This window comes from Haematobia irritans, chromosome 4, assembly GCF_050003625.1.
Source record: "Haematobia irritans isolate KBUSLIRL chromosome 4, ASM5000362v1, whole genome shotgun sequence".
Taxonomy (NCBI): Eukaryota; Metazoa; Arthropoda; class Insecta; order Diptera; family Muscidae; genus Haematobia; species Haematobia irritans.
The window spans coordinates 146,346,892-146,367,831 of record NC_134400.1 but is presented as its reverse complement, the minus strand read 5'-3'; the positions used below and the strand labels follow the sequence as shown (position 1 = coordinate 146,367,831).

Here is a 20,940-nt window from a genome sequence, read left to right as displayed (position 1 = left end):
TTGAAGAGAAGCCAACAATAACAAACAAAACGAATGTAAATAATTTAATTAAATGACAAATGGTTCGTTTCGTAATAATTTATTGTTTTGCATGACATCTAATGTAAAAGCGTTATAAATCTCGGACGTTACAATTCAGTTAAATGTTGAAATTGAGAATTAGACCTGTTAGGTTACTATAGAAGCGGAAATATTCATACTCTCAATATTTTATATATAAGAATTACTTTGGAAAACTAATGGGTCTATGACAAGGCAAACAAACTGTAGCCATTAATAAATGTTCAAACTGACCGCCAATCTATAGAACATTTAAGCATTTTGTATTTTTCTACTCTTGCCTTAGCCCAATGATCTTTCATATCGCCGATCTATGTGACAATATATTATTAAATAATTAATCACGCGTTGCAGATGCTGACTAGGGGTGTGAACAATTTGGCCAACAAGTGTTGATAGTAACACCCTATGGTATTTCACAAATTAGATATAGAATATTCGATGGTATGTGTGCAAATTAGATAAAGTTCAACCAGGTCAAATCTTCTGTACTCATGGATAACGAACAAAGTTCCACTAACGATTGTCAACCATTCTTGATATTCTTTTGGATCCGTTTATATAGGGGCTTCCCAGCAAAAAAAAAAGAGCTTCCAATTTGGATGACCAACTTGTGATCTAGATGTTATGAAAGCTTGGATCATCTCCAATGAATTTTACATGGGTTTGTCATAAGACGGAAGTATTTCGTTTTCCGATCCTTTGCATTGCTTTAGAAGTTGTACCCTGGAAGTTCATTTGAATAAAGTGTAAAAAAATATTTCGTCAATTTCACTTTTTATTTTTATCAATATTTGTATTACACTTTTATATTCTTAATTATATAATTTGTGCAATTTGAAAAACTTTTTCGCTACGACCGGGGATTGAACCTGCACCATAACTGAACGCCATAACACTCTCAGTCACAAACATCATTGAACACGAAGCATCGAAACTTTAATTCAAATGTTTTGTGATATGATTGTAATATGACCCAAAGGCATAACATTCTAACTACTTCCCGCGATGTTCTTTATTAGTACACCCTCAAAAAATCTCATGTCTAACATATGTTCCAAACATATTTTGCAGGAAGCATATATATTATTGGATATTGCCGAAACATTAATATGTTTGTTTTATGTGAACATATTATATGTTTGGAAGCATTTTGAGCCCAAAAATATTATATGCTTGGAAGAATTTCCACCAAAGAAGATTGTGCTCATTCCCTCACATAATTTTCACTTCCACGAAATTTTTTTAGTTCTTGGCACCTTTTTCTCTAATACAAATAATGTTGAAGAAATTATTCAATTTTATAATTTTTTTAAATTTTACCTTTCGCCAGGACGGAGATTCGAACCGAGGACCATGCAGTTTGTAAGCCAACACACTATCCACTGGGCTACGTAGCTGTTATAGTCACCAGTAGATAATTATCGTTATAAGTTACATTTATATAGCATAGTTTGCAGCGGCCATGAGCCAATGCAAACATAACATTATTTAAAAGAAACATACATTTGTTAGCATCGTGGAGCAGTGGTTAGCATGTCTGCCTTGCATGCAAAGGGTCTGCATGCAAAGGGTCATGGGTTCAATCCCTGCTCCGACCAAACACCATTTCTATACCCTGCGCCACACTGTGGAACAGGGTATTATAGTTAGTACATATGTTTGCAACTCCCAGAAGGAGACGAGATAGACACATGGTGTATTCGGCAATAATGCTCAGGGTGGGTCCCTGAGTTGATCTAGCCATGTCCGTCTGTCCGTCCGTCCGTCTGTCTGTGAACACATTTTTGTGATCAAAGTCTAGGTCGCAGTTTAAGTCCTTCAAATTTGGCACAAGTTCCTGTTTAGGGTCAGAATAGAACCCTATTGATTTTGGAAGAAATCGGTTCAGATTTAGATATAGCTCACATATATATCTTTCGCCCGATATGGACTTATATGGAACCAGAAGCCAGTGTTGTACACTGATTTGCTTGAAATTTTGCACCAGGAGAACAATAAGTACTGCAGTCCGGTGTGCCAAATTTGGTTGAAATCGGTTCAGATTGAGATAAAGCTCTCATATATATCTTTCGCCCGATATGGACTTATATGGCCCAAGAAGCCAGAGTTTTTGCCCAATTTGGTTGAAAATTTTCACTAGGAGTACAATTAGTAGTGTAGTCAAGTGTGCTAAATTTTATTGAAATCGGTTCACATTTAGATATAGCTTCCATATATATCTTTCGCCCGATTTTCCGTCATATGACCACAGAGGTCAAAGTTGTAGTCCGAAAGTTTGCACAGGGAGTAAAGGGTGATACGGTCAAAATTTGGTCAAGGTAAAACGCGTGTAAATCGGTGAAATCGTTTATTTAAAAAATCTAATTAAATTTCTTTTTCAAGTTCAATTAATATAAAATTCAGGAAAAATATTCAGTTAGGCTTTCGCTTTTCCAAATCCGGGCCTCACGCTTGACACCTGCCATCAGATTTTGTACAGCCACCTTGTCCACTTTCTTCGCCGCAGAAAGCCAGTTTGCCTTGAACTGCTGCTCGTCCTTAAGAAGTTTTTTTGGTCTTCTTTAGGTTCCGCTTGACAATAGCCCAGTATTTCTCAATTGGGCGGAGCTCTGGCGTGTTGGGAGGGTTCTTGTCCTTGGGAACCACCTGCACGTTGTTGGCGGCGTACCACTCCATGGCCTTTTTACCATAATGGCAAGATGCCAAATCCGGTACGGAACAACCGTGTTTCTTTAGGAAAGGCAGCAGACGTTTATTCAAACACTTTTTCACGTAAATTTCTTGGTTGACAGTCCCGGAAGCTATGAAAATGCTGCTTTTCAAGCCACAGGTACAGATGGCTTGCCAAACCAGATATTTCTTTGCGAGCTATGACAGTTTTATGTGCTTGAAAATATCTGCTACCTTTCCCCTTCCTTTTGCCGTATAAAACTCCTGTCCCGGAAGCTGCTTGTAGTCGGCTTTGACGTAGGTTTCGTCGTCCATTACCACGCAGTCAAACTTCGTCAGCATCGTCGGGGATCGCGCTTTGGCCGTCGTATTTTGTTTATCATAGCGACTTGGAGTCACAACCTTCTTGTAAGTCGATAGTCCGGCTCGTTTTTGGCTCGATGCGCGGTTGTAGACGATACACCCGGCTTATTTGCGGCAAAGAAAGGTTAGGGTTTCGCTTGAAACTACCGGCAACTCTCTTTGTCGTCTCAGCGGCTACCGGTTTTCGATTTCCCTCCGATCCAGACTTCCTGGCTGTCGACAAACGTTCCCCAAACACTTTAATTACATTTGTAACGGTTGATTTGGCAACTTTTAGCGATTTTGCCAGCTTTGCGTGCGAGTAGCTCGGTTCGGATTTTCGCGATGCGCGAGCAAAATTTTGATACGCTGCTCTTCTTGCTTGGACGGCATTTTGACAACTGAAGAGTGAATTCCAAAATCAAAATAGGAGCAACATTCTACACACACACACCTTCAAAATGAGGGGTGTTCAGGTTTTTTAAATGCAAAATTGAAAGAAATACGTCAAGTTTATATTGACCAAATTTTGACCGTATCACCCTTTAGAATGAAAATACTAAATATACATGTCACATTTGGTTAAAATCGGTTCAGATTTCTATATAGCTTCCATATATACGTTTTTCCGATTTGGGCAAAAATGGCCAAAATACCCACATTTTCCTTATAAAACCGCACTGCTTAGTGGAAAACTTGTAAAAATTACTCAAATTTTCCTTTATTTCTAATACATATCTATCGACCGATAAATCATAAATACACTTTTGCGAAGTTCCCTCAAAATTTTTCCCATATTTATACCCTGCGCCACACTGTGGAACTAACATAGTGTACCATCCCAGTCAGAAACAGTGCCTGATATAAACGAAATGGACTGAGCTTTTGGAAAAAATATTATTTTTGTTATTGCAAATATAACAATTTTGTAACAAAAAACTGTTTTTGGTATAAAAGTTTGAAATTTTGGAAGGAACTCAAAAACTCTAACAAAAGAAGAACGTGGAGTCTAGTATAAACATACATAAATAATTTTATAATATACACATACATTTATTTAGGCGTGAACAGTTTTTAACTAGAATTTAACACCATTTTAAATGCATTTAAAACTTAAAATGCATAACAAAACATCCATTTTTGTTTTTTGCTGGGTGCATATAATTGTGGAGCGATTAAAACCGATTCCGTTAAAACCAATGCGAAAAGATGGACCACTTTTCGCATGGTTTTTAACCGAATCGTAATGTGACCAAATCACTATCCTATAGGATTAACCAATAGGAAGTTTTTTTTTTTTTGACAAAATGTATTTGGAAGGCGTATGCTTATTAATGTACCTACATTATAATTAATCAAATGCAAGTTACAATTGTAGTAAACTATTATTATAGTCGCAGCCTTTTGAAATTGTGCCTGAAAAAATGACTACATACACGTGGGCCTAGTCGTGCAGTTGTGTTATTTAACAGATAATTCGTACTAAATTTCAAAATTTTGCCCAGAGGCTCCAATGATATAGAGAACAAGCTACATACCCCCAATTAAGATGATAATACATCTCTTATGGGTGATAAATGTTCCCGAACCAAAGTGAGTTTATACTCAGTGGCTAACAAAGAAGATCACTTGACTTGGACAACTTAACAATTCAAACAGGTATAGAAAACCACAAGTTCTATTATTTTACTAAAACAAAATCAAACCAATTGTATAGACAAACGACAAAGACTTAAAAGCCGCATTTTTAATTAATTAGATTCTGAGAAGAAAAAAATCGATTTAAAAATAATTTTATTATCCACTTAATGATTTTATAATGGTCTCTTTCAACTTCAAAAAAAAAAAACCTAAACAAAAGTAAATATTTCAACAAAATTTCTTAAAGATCGATTCATTAAACCTGCTACCTATCGTCACAACATGAAGATGAATAAGTTTGAAGATTTATGATATTGGAAGCAAAAGCTCCCATTAGCAAATTCACTATGGCAATGGTGTCAAGCCATTGTCCATTATTTATTGATTCATTCGAATATTTAAATATTAATTCATAAATATTGTATTCTAGCCATTAATTATGATAAGCACCATTTAAAATACGATATCGAAGTCAATACTGGATTTTTGATGTAGTTGAGAAGTATGCTGACAGGAACTTAGTATCCCAGCAAAAAAAATCGAAGTTATTCCACAAACAATTCATTTTTAGAGGATCGTAGGTTCCTTCATCAATTTTTGTCCACTTCCGATGAAATTTGTTTTGGACCAGTCTTAGAAAATACGCTTTTAGGCGGTTTAAAGTGAACATTTAAATATGGCAAAAAGGAATAGAAATCAATAAAAAAGAAAACAAAAACAATTAAAATACAATTAAAAATAGCACGCCCACGGGGATTTGAAACTGTGTCAGTTCATGGCAGGTCTTTTGAGAAATGTTTTCAAATTACGAGAATTTTAAATTTTTTGTTGAGTTTAATGAAAAAAAAGGTTCAACACTCGGCCCGGTGTAAAATGAAATGGGAGCCACCGTGGTGCAATGGTTAGCATGCCCGCCTTGCATACACAAGGTCGTGGGTTCGATTCCTGCTTCGACCAACATTACCTCAGTTATGCTGGTGATATTTCTGAGGGTTTCAAAACTTCTCTAAGTGGTTTCACTGCAATGTGGAACGCCGTTCGGACTCGGCTATAAAAAGGGGGTCCCTTGTCATTGAGCTTAACATGGAATCGGGCAGCACTCAGTGATAAGACAGAAGTTCACCAATGTGGTATCACAAAGGTCTGAATAGTCTAAGTGAGCCTGATACATCGGGCTGCCACCTAACCTAAGCTAACCTAAAACAAGTAAGGAAAGTCTAAAGTCGGGCGGTGCCGACTATATTATACCCTGCACCACTTAGTAGATCTAAATTTTCGATACCATATCACATTCGTCAAACGTGTTGGGGGCTATATATAAATGTTTGTCCCAAATACATATATTTAAATATCACTCGATCTGGACAGAACTTGATAGACTTCTACAAAATCTATAGACTCAAAATTTAAGTCGGCTAATGCACTATGTTAGTAAAAAAAATACCCTGTTCCACAGTGTGGAGCAGGGTATAAATATGGGAAACGTTTAAATCTGAAGCAATTTTAAGGAAACTTCGAAAATTTTTATTTATGATTTATCGGTCGATATATATGTATTAGAAGTTTAGGAAAATTAGAGTAATTTTTACAACTTTTCGACTAAGCAGCGGTGATTTTACAAGGAAAATATTGGTATTTTGACCATTTTTTCGAAATCAGAAAAACATATATACGGGAGCCATATCTAAATCTGAACCGATTTCAACCAAATTTGGCACGCATAGCAACAATTCTAATTCTACTCCTTGTGCAAAATTTCAACTGAATCGGAGCAAAAAATTGGCTTCTGTGGTCATATGAGTGTAAATCGGCCGAAAGCTATATATGGGAGCTATATCTATATATATATAAAATTTGGCACGCATAGCTACAATGTTAATTGTACTCCCTGTGCAAAATCTCAACCAAATTGGGTTAAAACTCTGGCTTCTGGGACCGTATTGGTCCATATCGCGCGAAAGATATATATGGGAGCTATATCTTAATCTGAACCGATTTCAATACAATTTGGCACACTTGACTATAGTACTAATTTTTCTTCTTGTGCGAAATTTTAAGTAAATTAGGGTAAAACTCTGGCTTCTGGGGCCATATAAGTCCATATCGGGCGAAATATATATATATGGGAGCTATATCTAAATCTGAACCGATTTCTTCCAAAATCAATAGGGATCTATTCTGAGCCAAAACACATACTTGTGCCAAATTTGAAGTCGATTGGACTAAAACTGCGACCTAGACTTTGATTACAAAAATGTGTTCACGGACAGACGGACATCGCTATATAGACTCAAGAGCCCACCCTGAGCATTTTTGCCAAAGACACACCATGTGTCTATCTCTGAGCCAAGTTTTGCACTACTTCCGGATCACAAATTGGGGATCCAAACTACTTTTTTGGAAGCTCTTTTCGATTTGCTGGTTGTAGAAGGTCACTTCCCAAGTCATTAAATTTCATGTACATCCGAAAAGTATCTTTCCGACATTCTCGCGATTATAGCCTACATCGATTCAGAGAATACTTTTCGAACAACTTGTTTATTATGCAATTTTACAATATAGCTTGGCTGATATGTATTGCAACATAAGCTATCATTTATAAATCACTCGTCTGACAGCTGAAAGATTTTTTTCCAGTGACAGTTCATTTTTTTGTTTACTAGTTCAAAAAAGTAGTTTAAAAGTAGTGGCTGGAAAATCTGAAGTGGCGACGCTTTTTGCTGGGATACTAAAGCTTGGTTTTATCCCAGCAAAACAAAGCGTCGCCAAAAAAGTAGTGAAAATGGCTGGTCTACCAAAATTTTAAACGAATTTACCAAATTAAGAAAAAAAAAATCAAATTTTATTTCTGTAGACAATTTTGTCAAAATGTTATTTCTATAGAAAATTTTGTCAACATTTTATTTCTATAGAAAATTTTGTCAAAATTTTATTTCTACAGAAAATTTTGTCAAAATTTTATTTCTATAGAAAATTTTGTCAAAGTTTTATTTCTATAGAAAATTTTATTTCTGTAGAAAATTTTATCACAATTTTATTTTCTAGAAAATTTTGTCAATATTTTATTTTTATGGAAAAGTACTTTTAGCTGTAAAATCTACCAAAACAGCAAGACTTCTACCAATCTACCAAATATTAAAAAGTCTACCCTTTTGGGTAGAATTCGTCAAAATTTTACTTCTGTAGAAAATTTTGTAAAAATTTTACTTCTATATAAAAATTTCGTCAAAATTTTAATTTCATAGAAAATTTTGTCAACATTTTATTTCTATAGAAAATTTTGTCAAAATTTTATTTCTAAAGAAAATTTTGTCAAAGTTTTATTTCTATAGAAAATTTTGTCAATATTTTATTTCTAAAGAAAATTTTGTCAAAATTTTATTTGTAAAGAAAATTTTGTGAAAATTGTATTTCTATAGAAAATTTTGTAAAAATTTTATTTCTGTAGAAAATTTTCATTTGTATGGAAAAGTATATTTCATTTTTATGGAAAAGTACTTTTAGCTGGAAAATCTACCAATACAGCAAGACTTCTACCAATCTACCAAATATTAAAAAATCTACTGTTTTGGGTAGAATTCGTCAAAATTTTATTTCTATAGAAAATTTTGTCAAAATTTTAGTTGTATAGAAAATTTTGGCAAAATTTTAGTTGTATAGAAAATTTTGTCAAAACTTTACTTCTATAGCAAATTTTTTTTCAAAATTTTATTTCTATGAAAAAATTTTGTCAAAATTTTATTTCTATGAAAAAATTTTGTCAAAATTTTATTTCTATAGAAAATTTTGTCAAAATTTTACTTCTATAGAAAATTTTGTGAAAATTTTACTTCTATAGAATTATTTTTTCAAAATTTTATTTCTATAGAAAATTTTGTCAAAATTTTATTTCTATAGAAAATTTTGTCAAAATTTTATTTCTATAGAAAATTTTGTCAAAATTTTATTTCTATAGAAAAATTTTGTCAAAATTTTATTTCTATAGAAAATTTTGTCAAAATTTTGTTTCTAAAGAAAATTTAAACTTCATAGAAAATTTTGTCAACATTTTATTTCTATACAAAATTTTGTCAAAATTTTATTTCTAAAGAAAATTTTGTTTCTAAAAAAAATGTTGTCAAAATTTTATTTCTAAGAAAATTTTGTCAAAATTTTATTTCTATAGAAAATTTTGTCAATATTTTATTTCTAAAGAAAATTTTGTCAAAATTTTATTTTTTTTATTATTATTTTATTCAACAATTCAACTTTAATACAATACAAGTCTGTCCCGCGCCATAAGGCATTAATGGGACTAGTTGGCCAATTATTTATACAATATTAAAAACAAAAATTATACGTATTTAAAAGGTTCATTCATATATGATTTAATATTTGTTTCAAATTACAATATTATAAATATTACAATTATAGCAGAAGCGATTCAAAGCTATTGCAAAGATAGTATTTGCTCATTTCCTTAAATCTCGATATACGTTGAATGGATTTCAATTCGAGTGGAATATTATTGTAAGTTAAGCCACCTATATAATCAATCCGTTGCTTTGTTTTTTCGAATCTACACCTGGGCAAACGCAAATTCATTCTATTCCTTGTATTAAAATTTTATTTCTATAGAAAATTTTGTAAAAATTTTATTTCTAAAGAAATTTTTGTCAAAATTTTATTTCTAAAGAAAATTTTGTCAACATTTTATTTCTATAGAAAATTTTGTCAAAATTTTATTTCTGTAGAAAATTGTATCACAATTTTATTTTCTAGAAAATTTTGTCAATATTTCATTTTTACGGAAAAGTACTTTTAGCTGGCAAATCTACCAATACAGCAAGACATTATCAAATATTAAAAAATCTACCCTTTTGGGTAGAATTCGTCAAAATTTTATTTCTATAGAAAATTTTGTCAAAATTTTACTTCTATAGAAAATTTTGGCAAAATTTTTCTTCTATAGAAAATTTTGGCAAAATTTTAGTTGTAGAGAAAATTTTGTGAAAATTTTACTTCTACAGAATTTTTTTTTCAAAATTTTATTTCTATAGAAAATTTTGTCAAAATTTTATTTCTATAGAAAAATTTTGTCAAAATTTTATTTCTATAGAAAAATTTGTCAAAATTTTATTTCTAAAGAAAATTTTGTCAAAGTTTTGATTCTATAGAAAATTTTGTCAATGTTGTATTTCTATAGAAAATTTGTCAAAATCTTATTTCTATAGAAAAATTTGTTAAAGTTTTATTTTTATACAAAATTTTATTTCTGTAGAAAATTTTAACAAAATTTTATTCTTATAGAAAAGTACTTTGTAGCTGGAGAAGTATATTTTGCAAAATCTACCAAAACATCAAGACTTCAACGAATCTACCAAATATTAAAAAATCTACCATTTTTGGTAGAATTCCACAAACTGTGGCAGCCGTGGCAACCGTCATGGGTTGAATCCAAGTTTCGATCAACCACGAAAAAGTTTTACAACGCTGACCATCCCCTCTCAGTAATGCTGGTAACATTTCTGAGAATTTCGGAGCTTCTCGAAATGTTTTCCACGTAATGTGGAGCTTTGCTCCAATATGCTATAAAAGTGAGGTACAATTGAGGTACACATAGAATCGGGTAGCAATCAGTGATAATAGAGAAATTCACCACTATGGGCTGAATAGTCTATGTGAGCATAAAATGTTGGGCTGTCACAATACCTATTCCAATCTGGAGGTTCATATAAATTTTTAATATTGTATAAATTCGTTATTTAATTTTTAGTTTTTTTATCCGCCGTTTTGTGTATAATCTGACTTGGCTGTAGAGGGTATTACGATTGTATATTAAACGAATAATTAAACGAATTTCCATGGAAATGAATAAACATAAGGAGAGCATCGCTGAAAATACGTACGTTTGGAACAACTTAAAATTTTTTCTGTATTAACATGCACTCTTCGATGACTGAGCAAAACAAAACAGGCCCATGCATAAATCAATCGAAAATCTCTTATTGTGACTCTACCATTAAGAATGTTGGTCACTGAACATTTATTTTGCCAACTGTTCTCTTGTGGTATCTCCTTAAGCTTCTTGACAACAATTATAATTCTTAAGACAAATGTCTTCGAAATGATTGACCATTAGTCAAACTGTACGAATTCCATGTTGTATTGCAGCACACAATTGTATTTTGGGTTTACGACATTGCTACGTTATTTTATGACGATTGTTTTCGAAGAAGAAGACTTAAAAAAAATAATACATTTTTATATGAAGCGCATATTAATTTATTTAAATTGAAGAAAATGAGTATGCATCGTACTATGGGCGAATTTATTCCATTAAACAGAGATATTTTTATACCCACCACCATAGAATGGTGACGGGGGTATATAAGTTTGTCATTCCGTTTGTAACACATCGAAATATCGATTTCCGACTATATAAAGTATATATAGTCTTGATCAGGGAGAAATTCTAAGACGATATAAGCATGTCCGTCTGTCTGTCTGTTGTAATCACGCTGCAGCCTTCAATAATGGCGCTATCGTCCTGAAATTTGGCACAGATTCGTCGTTTGTTTGCAGGCAGGTCAAGTTCGAAGATGGGCTATATCGGTCCAAGTTTTGATATAGTCCCCATATAAACCGATCTCCCGATTTGGGGTCTTGGGCTTATAAAAATTGTAGTTTTTATCCAATTTGCATTAAATTTGAAATCCAGAGGTATTTTAGGACCATCAAAAAGTGTACCGAAAATGGTGCGTATCGGTCCATGTTTTGATATAGCCCCCATATATACCGATCTCCCGAATTTACTTCTTGGGCTTCTAGAATCCATTGGTTTTACCCAATTTGCCTGAAATTGAAAATTTAGAGGTATTCTAGGACCGTAAAGAGGCGTGCCGAAAAAGGTGAGTATCAGTATAGTCTCCATATAAACCGATCTCCCGATTTTACTTCTTGGCCTTGTAGAATCCGTAGTTTTTTTCAATTAGCCTAAAATTTGGAATCTAGATGTACTCTAGGACCATAAAGAGGTGAGCCAAAAATGGTGAATATCGGTCCATGCTTTGATATAGCCCCCATATAGACCGATCTCCCGAGTTAACTTCTTGGGCTTCTAAAATTCGTAGTTTTTATCCAATTTGAAATCTAAAGGTACTCTAGGACCATAAAGAGGTGTGCCAGAAATGGTGAGTATCGGTCCCTGTTTTGATGTAGCCTCCATATAGTCCGATCTCCGGAGTTTACTTGTTGGGCTTCTCAAATACTTAGTTTTTATCCAATTTGCCCAAAATTTAAAATCTACAGGTACTCTAGGACTGTAAAGAGGTGTGCCGAAAAAGGTGAGTATCGGTCCATGTTTTGGTATAGCCCCCATATAGACCGATCTCCCGAGTTTACTTCTTGGGCTTCTGGAATTCGTATATATTGTGTATCGGTACAGTTTTTGATATAGCCCTCTATTAAACCGGCTGGTTTAACTGTTCTGCTTGGGACAATATCTGTCATCACCCTCCTGAAATTTTCAAAGGAAACTAATATATTTGATTCATGGTGGTGGGTATTTAAGATTCGGCCCGGCCGAACTTACTGCTGTATATACACGGACAAAAAAGACTGTTTTTCATATGTTTGGGTGTAAAAATTATATGTTTGGAACTAAAATTTTTTAACACAATATTTTTAAGTGCAAGCATACAATGTTCATAAACTAGCATAACCTGTTTGGGACATATATGTTAATATGTTAGAACATATTATGTTAGGTACATACAATGTTTGCAAATATAATATGCTTGTATCTAAACCTATATTAATTTAGAAATAGCCTATAAACATATATGTGTTTAGAAAGAGAGAACTAGAGAGCATGCTGCAAGTAAAAGAGTGAAAGTAACCAATTGGCGCCTTAAAAATATATATACACAAAGAAAATTTCATTAAAATTTTTTTCTACCAGTGTATACCTAAGGTGAAACATAATATGTTTGAACATTACAAAAAATAGTTTGTTTGGACCAATCCTGAAAATATATGATTGAAGCAGAATGTGTTTTGGATATATGTTACAGAAGCGATTTTTTTGAGGGCGTACTTGTTTTTTTTTTTTTTTTTTATACCCTCCACCATAGGATGGGGGTATATTAACTTTGTCATTCCGTTTGTAACACATCGAAATATTGCTCTAAGACCCCATAAAGTATATATATTCTGGGTCGTGGTGAAATTCTGAGTCGATCTAAGCATGTCCGTCCGTCCGTCCGTCCGTCCGTCCGTCCGTCCGTCTGTCCGTCCGTCCGTCTGTCCGGCTGTCCGTCCGTCTGTGGAAATCACGCTAACTTCCGAACGAAACAAGCTATCGACTTGAAATTTGGCACAAGTAGTTGTTATTGATGTAGGTCGGATGGTATTGAAAATGGGCCATATCGGACCACGTTTACGTATAGCCCCCATATAAACCGATCCCCAAATTTGGCTTGGGGAGCCTCCCGGAGCAGCAAAATTCATCCAATCCGGTTGAAATTTGGTACGTGGTCTTAGTATACGGTCTCTAACAACCATGCAAAAATTGGTTCATATCGGTCCATAAATATATATAGCCCCCATATAAACCGATCCCCAGATTTGACCTCCGGAGACTTTTGGAGGGGCAAAATTCATCCGATCCGGTTGAAATTTGGTACCTGATGTTAGAATACGGCCTCTAACAACCATGCAAAAATTGGTCCATATCGGTCCATAATTATATATAGCTCCCATATAAACCGATCCCCAGATTTGACCACCGGAGCCTCTTGGAGGAGCAAAATCCATCCGATCCGGTTGAAATTTAGTACGTGGTCTTAGTATACGGTTTTTAACAACCATGCAAAAATTGGTCCATATCGGTCCATAATTATATATAGCGCCCATATAAACCGATCCCCAGATTTGACGTCCGGAACCTCTTGGAGGAGCAAAAGTCATCCGATACGGTTGGAATTTGGTACATTTTGTCAATATATGGCCTCTAACAGCCATGTAAAAATTGGTCCATATCGGTCTTTAGTTATATATAGCCTATGACTTATTACACAAAAATTGGTCCATATCGCCAAAAACAATCTACCAAAACTTTATTTCCATAGAAAATTTTGTCAAATTTTATTACTTTAGAAAGTTTTGTCAAAATTTCATTTCTATAGAAAGTTTTGTCAAAAGTTTATTTCTATACAAATGTTTGTCAAAATTTTATTTCCATAGAAAATTTTGTCAAAATTTTAAATAAAATAAAATTTCATTTCTATAGAAAGTTTTATCAAAAGTTTATTTCTATAGAAATGTTTGTCAAAATTTAATTTCTATAGAAAGTTTTGTTAAAATTTCATTTCTATAGAAAGTTTTATCAAAAGTTTATTTCTATAGAAATGTTTGTCAAAATTTAATTTCTATAGAAAATTTTGTAAAAAATTTATTTCTGTAGAAAATTTTGTCAACATTTGATTTCTATACAAAATTTTGTCAAAATTTCAATTTTGTCAAATTTTATTACTATAGAAAGTTTTGTTAAAATTTCATTTCTATAGAAAGTTTTATCAAAAGTTTATTTCTATAGAAATGTTTGTCAAAATTTAATTTCTATAGAAAATTTTGTAAAAAATTTATTTCTGTAGAAAATTTTGTCAACATTTTATTTCTATACAAAATTTTGTCAAAATTTCATTTCTATACAAAATTTTGTCAACATTTTATTTCTATAGAAATTTTTGTCAAAATTGTATTGCTATTGAAAATTTTGTCAACATTTTACTTCCATAGAAAATTTTGTCAACATTTTATTTCTATAGAAAATTTTGTCAAGTTTTTATTTCTGTAGAAAATTTTGTCAAATTATTATTTCTATAGAAAATTTTGTCAAAATTTTATTTCTATAGAAAATTTTGTCAAGGTTTCATTTCTATAGAAAATTTTGTCAAAATTTTATTTCTATAGAAAATTTTGTCAAACTAGATTATATACGTATTTAATCGGCCTTTTTTGTTTAATATATACCCCGTATGGGCTAACTTACAATTTAGAAGACAGTGTTAAAAAGTTTTACGATAACTTGCCATCGGCAAGTGTTATCGCAACCCAAGTAATTCGATTGTGGATGACAGCCTTTAGTAGAAGTACCTACGCAATCCATGGTGGAGGGTACATAAGATTCGGCCTGGCCGAACTTACGGCCGTATATACTTGTTTTTTTTTTTTTTTTAATTTTGATACCAATCATTAAATGTTGCTTAAGTTAACTTGCCGACATAGAGATTTTGGCAATTTTCAATATATTTTGGTTCTAAAGATATTAGTCTTTACACTTAAACGAGGTGAACCCACCATGAACAGCCTTCAATTATGCACTTACCGTTCTGGAAGGAGCCACTGTGGTATTCAAAGGATCATGTGTTCAATCCCAGTTTCGATCGAATGCTGGTGACAGTTCTGGATGTATTATGGTACGTTCACACTGGGCAAATATTTGACAAAAACCAAAAAAAAAAATCCTTGCAACATTTAAACCATTAAATACTTTTATATCATATTGGGTATATAAGGTCACGAAAGGAGTATTTTCCAAAAATGGTATCCCGAATTTTTGTAAATGGTTCTGAAAAAAAGTTTGAAACTCATTTTGGTCAAATATTTGCCTAGTGTGACGGCAGCCTTAGAAGCTCTTTAAGTAGTTTTACAGTAATGTGAAACGCCGTTGGAATTTGGCTTTCAATAGGAGCTCCCTTGTGATTAAGCTAAACATAGAATCGGGAAACACTCGATGATAAGACGGAAGTTCACCACTATGGTATAACAATGGACTGAATGATATAAGTGAATTGATTGATTATGAAGCTATTGAAAAGAAAACGCCACATACCAATCTCACAAGCCTTTCTTCCTTCCAAATCTTTAGTGTAGATCTGGCGGGGTGAAATGATTCGATTTTGGTCTTATATGTTAATTTCGTAAAGAAATTACATACGAGAATTATTTCTCCCAAATTGAACCATTTTTCACCACCACTGTCCATCATCTTCTCACATAGCTACAGTCAAAAAAAAACATGCCCGGTTCCAAAGATTTTTTCTTTACTTTAAAAAATTTGGTATTGATTCCGAGCCAAAGAAGCGGAGAATACAAGTAAGGATACTTTTAAGCCACAAGTCTCTTTTAAATTTGGGTTTTGTGTACTTGCTTCCAAGAAGCTAATTTTAATTTTTCGTTTTTTCAGCTTTTTTTATTCATATGCTATCAAAGTCCTTTAAAAACGAGTTAACGACAACTTTATTTTCCAAATTCAGGCTTGACTTCCAGTAGAAATTATGCTATGTTTCAAGTGAAAAACTTATTTAAAATAAAGTGCTGAAAAACATGTCCTATTTTTGATCGATTTTTTGCTTTGTAGTCAAGATGCAAAAAGACTACAAATGTAAAGACAATTTTATGAATTTTAAAGAAATTTTCTGAATTCTTAAAGTCAAGTTGACCTTAGCCCAAACATTTTTTCTTTCGTGTTATGATACCCATTTTTCAGCGAAATCACATAATTATAAGGACAATATGACTTCATTGAAAAGTTTATCGACTTTTGGACAAGGAAAAAACATTATAACATATTAGAGAAATACGTATTCTATCCCAGCAAAAAAAATTTGGAAGTTCTTCCAAAGGCACAACTTTAAAAGCACTTCCAGAAGATGCACTCCCAATGATGTTCTTTATTTTAACTACCCAGGAAGTTCTTTTAATTCAATTTTTTTAACATGTTTTTTTTTCATACTTTTAATGGGTAACTTTAACTTTTTTTGTTTCATATAGGTTGCAAACAGAGTAAGAATTCATAAAATGGTACAAATCATTTAAATTTTGTTGAAAAAAATGTTAAATCCAATCTGAAAAAATTGTGAATTTTTGAAAATATTTGAGGTCAAACGTTTCCGACAAGCGTTAGAATCCATTACAAATTATAAAAAAAAATTATAAAAATTATTAATTTGGCAAAATATCACACAATTTTTTAATTTACATCAAAAACATTGAATTCGGATCACACCTAATGAAGTGATGCAAATTCAGTGCAACGGCTATTGAAAAGGAGAATTTCCGTCCTATGACAAGCCCATGTTAAATTCATCGCTTCTGCGCCAATTTTGCAGCACTTCCGGATCCAAAAAGAACATTTTCATAACCTTTTTGGAGACGCTTTTTTTGCTGGGATGCTAAGCAAAGTTTGCATTGGTATTTTATGGACATGAAATCTTTGGCCTCACGACAATATTTTTTCAGTAAACAATTCCTTAATCTTATTTTTAGATTTCGATTTGATATAACACTTTGTTTCTTATTCAAGAGTTTCAAGAGTCCCTCACATTGAGGAACGTTGAACTACAATCAAATAATTTTCGTGATCTAAAATAAAGTAAAATTGGATAGGGAAATGTTCTTTGGTTCTTTTTTGGGGGAGAATGCCAACTATATTTTAGAATCAAAAAACACAGTTACAACCCATTTTCGAAACTTCAGATTTTTATCTTAAGCTTATACAAATTGGGATGAATAAAGAAAAAGTTCTGAACACATCTTTATGTTAAATGAAGGGCTATCTTGTTTCCCAAGAAAATGGTTAAATGATGCATATACGAGTATGATGGTGGCACTCCCCATATGAGTGGACAAAGCAGACCAACAGCAACAGCAGCATATTTTCTTTCATGAAATCATTTCATCAAAATCCAGAAAGAAAAATAATGATCACATCATGACAAGAAGACAGAAGTTCATGAACCCCAAATCGGATTGAAATGAAATATGGTTGGTTTCCGTTGTCGTGGTGGTGTCAGCAGACGAGCTCAACACTTTGCACTTTACATGCTTCGCCTGTTGAAACTTTGACTCATGTGGCATTTACAGCATATTTCAAAACCTACATAAATATGAAGGGAGGGACTATCTGTTGCCATTGTTAATCTGTGCCCCATGTACCACATGTCGCCAGTGTTAATTGATATTGATAATATAAAACATATAGATTTGGATATATCAATGCGTGTCTAAGTCTCTTTATCTTGCTTTTCGTTTTTGGTTGATCTCTTATTATTTATGGTGTCTATCTAGATTCGATAGCAATGACAAGCAGATTTAAAAAGTGGATGTCAATCACAATAAATTACACGCATATATAAGAATGAAACAGAACACTGTTTTTCCCAATTTAAAATCATTAAGACCTCAATGCTGTACTTGAAGGAATGTAATAAAAAAATGTTTTTGTTTTTTTCTTTACAGGTTTAAAAGTTCTTCCTATCTTAAATAATTTACGGTAAGTACTTTTTCCAGCAACTATTTATATATCAAAATTGGAATGAGAAGAATTCGGGTAAATGCTAAGAAGTTTTTCTAGACACCCAGAAAAAAGTGACCCCTTCTTTAAGTTAAAATGAACTCATTGTGAAGAAAGTTGAACTTCGTATAGCGCCAAAGACATTTTTATTTGTTTGAACGATGTGATTTTCGTAGAAATTAGGTAGAATGCATTTCATATATTAGTTCACATTTTCCCATATTTATGTACCACTATACTACAGAATGAAAAAAATTAACTGAATTGAATTCATATATGGAATGATTTTATTGAACTTGTTTCATTCATTTGGACAAATCTTATATATTTGTGGTAAACCTTTTACTTCAAATTTAGAACTGCTTACCTTCGTTTTGAAATACAATTTTATGTATTTATATAAGCAATTTTTTCTTCAATAAAAGAAATGTTTTATTAATATATTAAATATATTTATTTAGAATCAACAGCATCGACTGGCCTTGAAATATTAAAACACATTTTTTTCTTCTTGTAGTACCTTTCACTTTGAAAAAGTTGCTGCCTAGCAATTTTGTCCACCTTTTACAATTTCAATACCTACAAATATAAACAAAAAAATCCTAAAACAATTTTTTCACAAAAGGTTAGCGTCACTGAATATTACCTGATAATTGAAGATTCCAAAATGAAGTCGAATGAATGGGTTGTTATACATTTTTGTCACTAATTTAAAATAACAAATATTTTATATATTTTATTTGTTTTTTATTATATTAATTTACTATATTATTTTTAACAATCTCTCAGTATACCATAACAACGCGATTCCAACTAAAAAAACAAACCACGCGCAAACACATCGATTACATCGATGACAGGTATCAATTACACGTAGATAAAAGAAATGTAGGAAATTTTCCCATATTCTAACAAGTGTGTTTCCACAAGTCTTGAAAGGATTGAATACTTCTTAGTACGAAAGAACTAAAATATTTTTCTATGCCAAGTGTTATTCGTATGTTTGATAAGCTTTCTATAATAAAGAAAGTCAGAATTATATTTTTATAAGAAATCTTACTAAATTTGAGGAAACTTGGTTTTAGTTCGGCTTTTGTTTATTTTTACGAATGCTTTGTTATCAGTTAATAAAATTTTCTTTTTCAGTAGTAAATTCTTATACCCAGCGAAGAAAACAGTATTAGTAAAACGCCATGCCTTATTCTAGTTAATGAACTATTCCTAACTGCTTTCAGTTTAGGATTTTTTACTGAAACAAGTAAATTTTATTATTTCACACAAAAATGTAACTGAATGGAAATAAAATGGCTAAACTAAATTGATGAACATTTTCTCCTTTAGTTTCGAAGGCACTTTTTTTTGGGTGTATGCACTCACAAAACAAATTTACTTGGATCCAACGATTTTGACCCTCCCTTAAGAATTTTGGTATTGATTTCGTGCCAAAAATGCAACTTTTTTAAAATAAAGACTTTTTTAAAATTAGGATACACAATCAAAAAAAGTTTACTTGGATCCAAATATTTTGACCTTCCTAAGAATGTTGGTATTGATTCCGAGCCAAAGATGAGGGTTCTTTAAAATAAGGAAATTTTTTGCCACATATCTGGTTTTAAATCTAGGACCTATAAAATTAAAACTAGTATACAGATCTCATTCATCGAATTTTCATTCTATTTTTTTAAAGTTATTCACGTACAAACAAATGCCAGTTTAAAAATCCACATTATGACGGATACTTCGAAGTAAAAAATATTTTCTTAATTCCAAAAAAAAAAAACTTTAAAGCAAAGATGCTAAATCCTCAAAATAAGTCTTAGTCTATATTTGAAGCATTTTTATTTTAAATCTAAAGATTCAGCTAATTTAAGGACGATTTCTGAGTGTTTCAAAGCTTCTCTAAGTGGTTTCAATACAATGTGGAACGCCGTTCGGACTCGGCTATAAAAAGGAGTTCCCCTGTCATTGAGCTTAACATGGAATCGAGCAGCACTCAGTGATAAGAGAGAAGTTCACCAATGTGCTATCACAAAGGTCTGAATAGTCTAAGTGAGCCTGATACATCGGGCTGCCACCTAACCTATCCTAATTCCAAAAACAAAACAAACAAAAAATACTTTAAACCATAGATGCTAAATCCTCAAAATAAGTCTTACGCTATGGCCACACTGGGCAAATATTTGACAGAAATCAAAAAAAAAAAAGAATCCGTCGCCACAGCCGAACCAGAAAACATATTTAGCTCATATTGGATATATAACATCATGGTAGTATTATTTTCCAAAAACCGTATTCAGGAAAGTCTAAAGTCGGGCGAGGCCGACTACATTATACCCTGCACCACTTTGTAGATCTAAATTTTCGATACCATATCACATCCGTCAAATGTATTGGGGGCTATATATAAAGGTTTGTCCCAAATACATATATTTAAATATCACTCGATCTGGACAAAAGTTGATAGACTTCTACAAAATGTATAGACTCAAAATTTAAGTCGGCTAATGCACTAGGGTGGAACACAATGTTAGTAAAATAATATGGGAAAATATTTAAATCTGAAGCAATTTTAAGGAAACTTCGCAAAAGTATATTTATGATTTATCGCTCGATATATATGTATTAGAAGCTTAGGAAAATTAAAGTCAGTTTTACAACTTTTCGACGAAGCAGTGGCGATTTTACAAGGAAAATGTTGGTATTTTGACCATTTTTGTCGAAATCAGAAAAACATATATATGGGAGCTATATCTACATCTGAACCGATTTCAACCAAATTTGGCACGCATAGGTACAATGGTAATTCTACTTCCTGTGCAAAATGTCAACTAAATCGGAGTTAAAAATTGGCCTCTGTGGTCATATGAGTGTAAATCGGGCGAAAG

General features: G+C 32.3%; 1 protein-coding gene across 2 annotated transcripts in view; it reads left to right on the top strand.

Annotated features, from left to right (window-relative positions):
* Positions 1-20,940, top strand: part of form3 (FH2 domain-containing protein formin 3) — a 335,435-nt gene that overhangs the window by 232,057 nt on the left and 82,438 nt on the right. For both annotated transcript variants that reach the window (XM_075307556.1, XM_075307555.1), the window contains one exon: positions 18,001-18,034. In XM_075307556.1, coding sequence (XP_075163671.1) covers positions 18,001-18,034 — 34 coding nt within the window. The remainder of the gene's footprint in view (positions 1-18,000; positions 18,035-20,940) is intronic.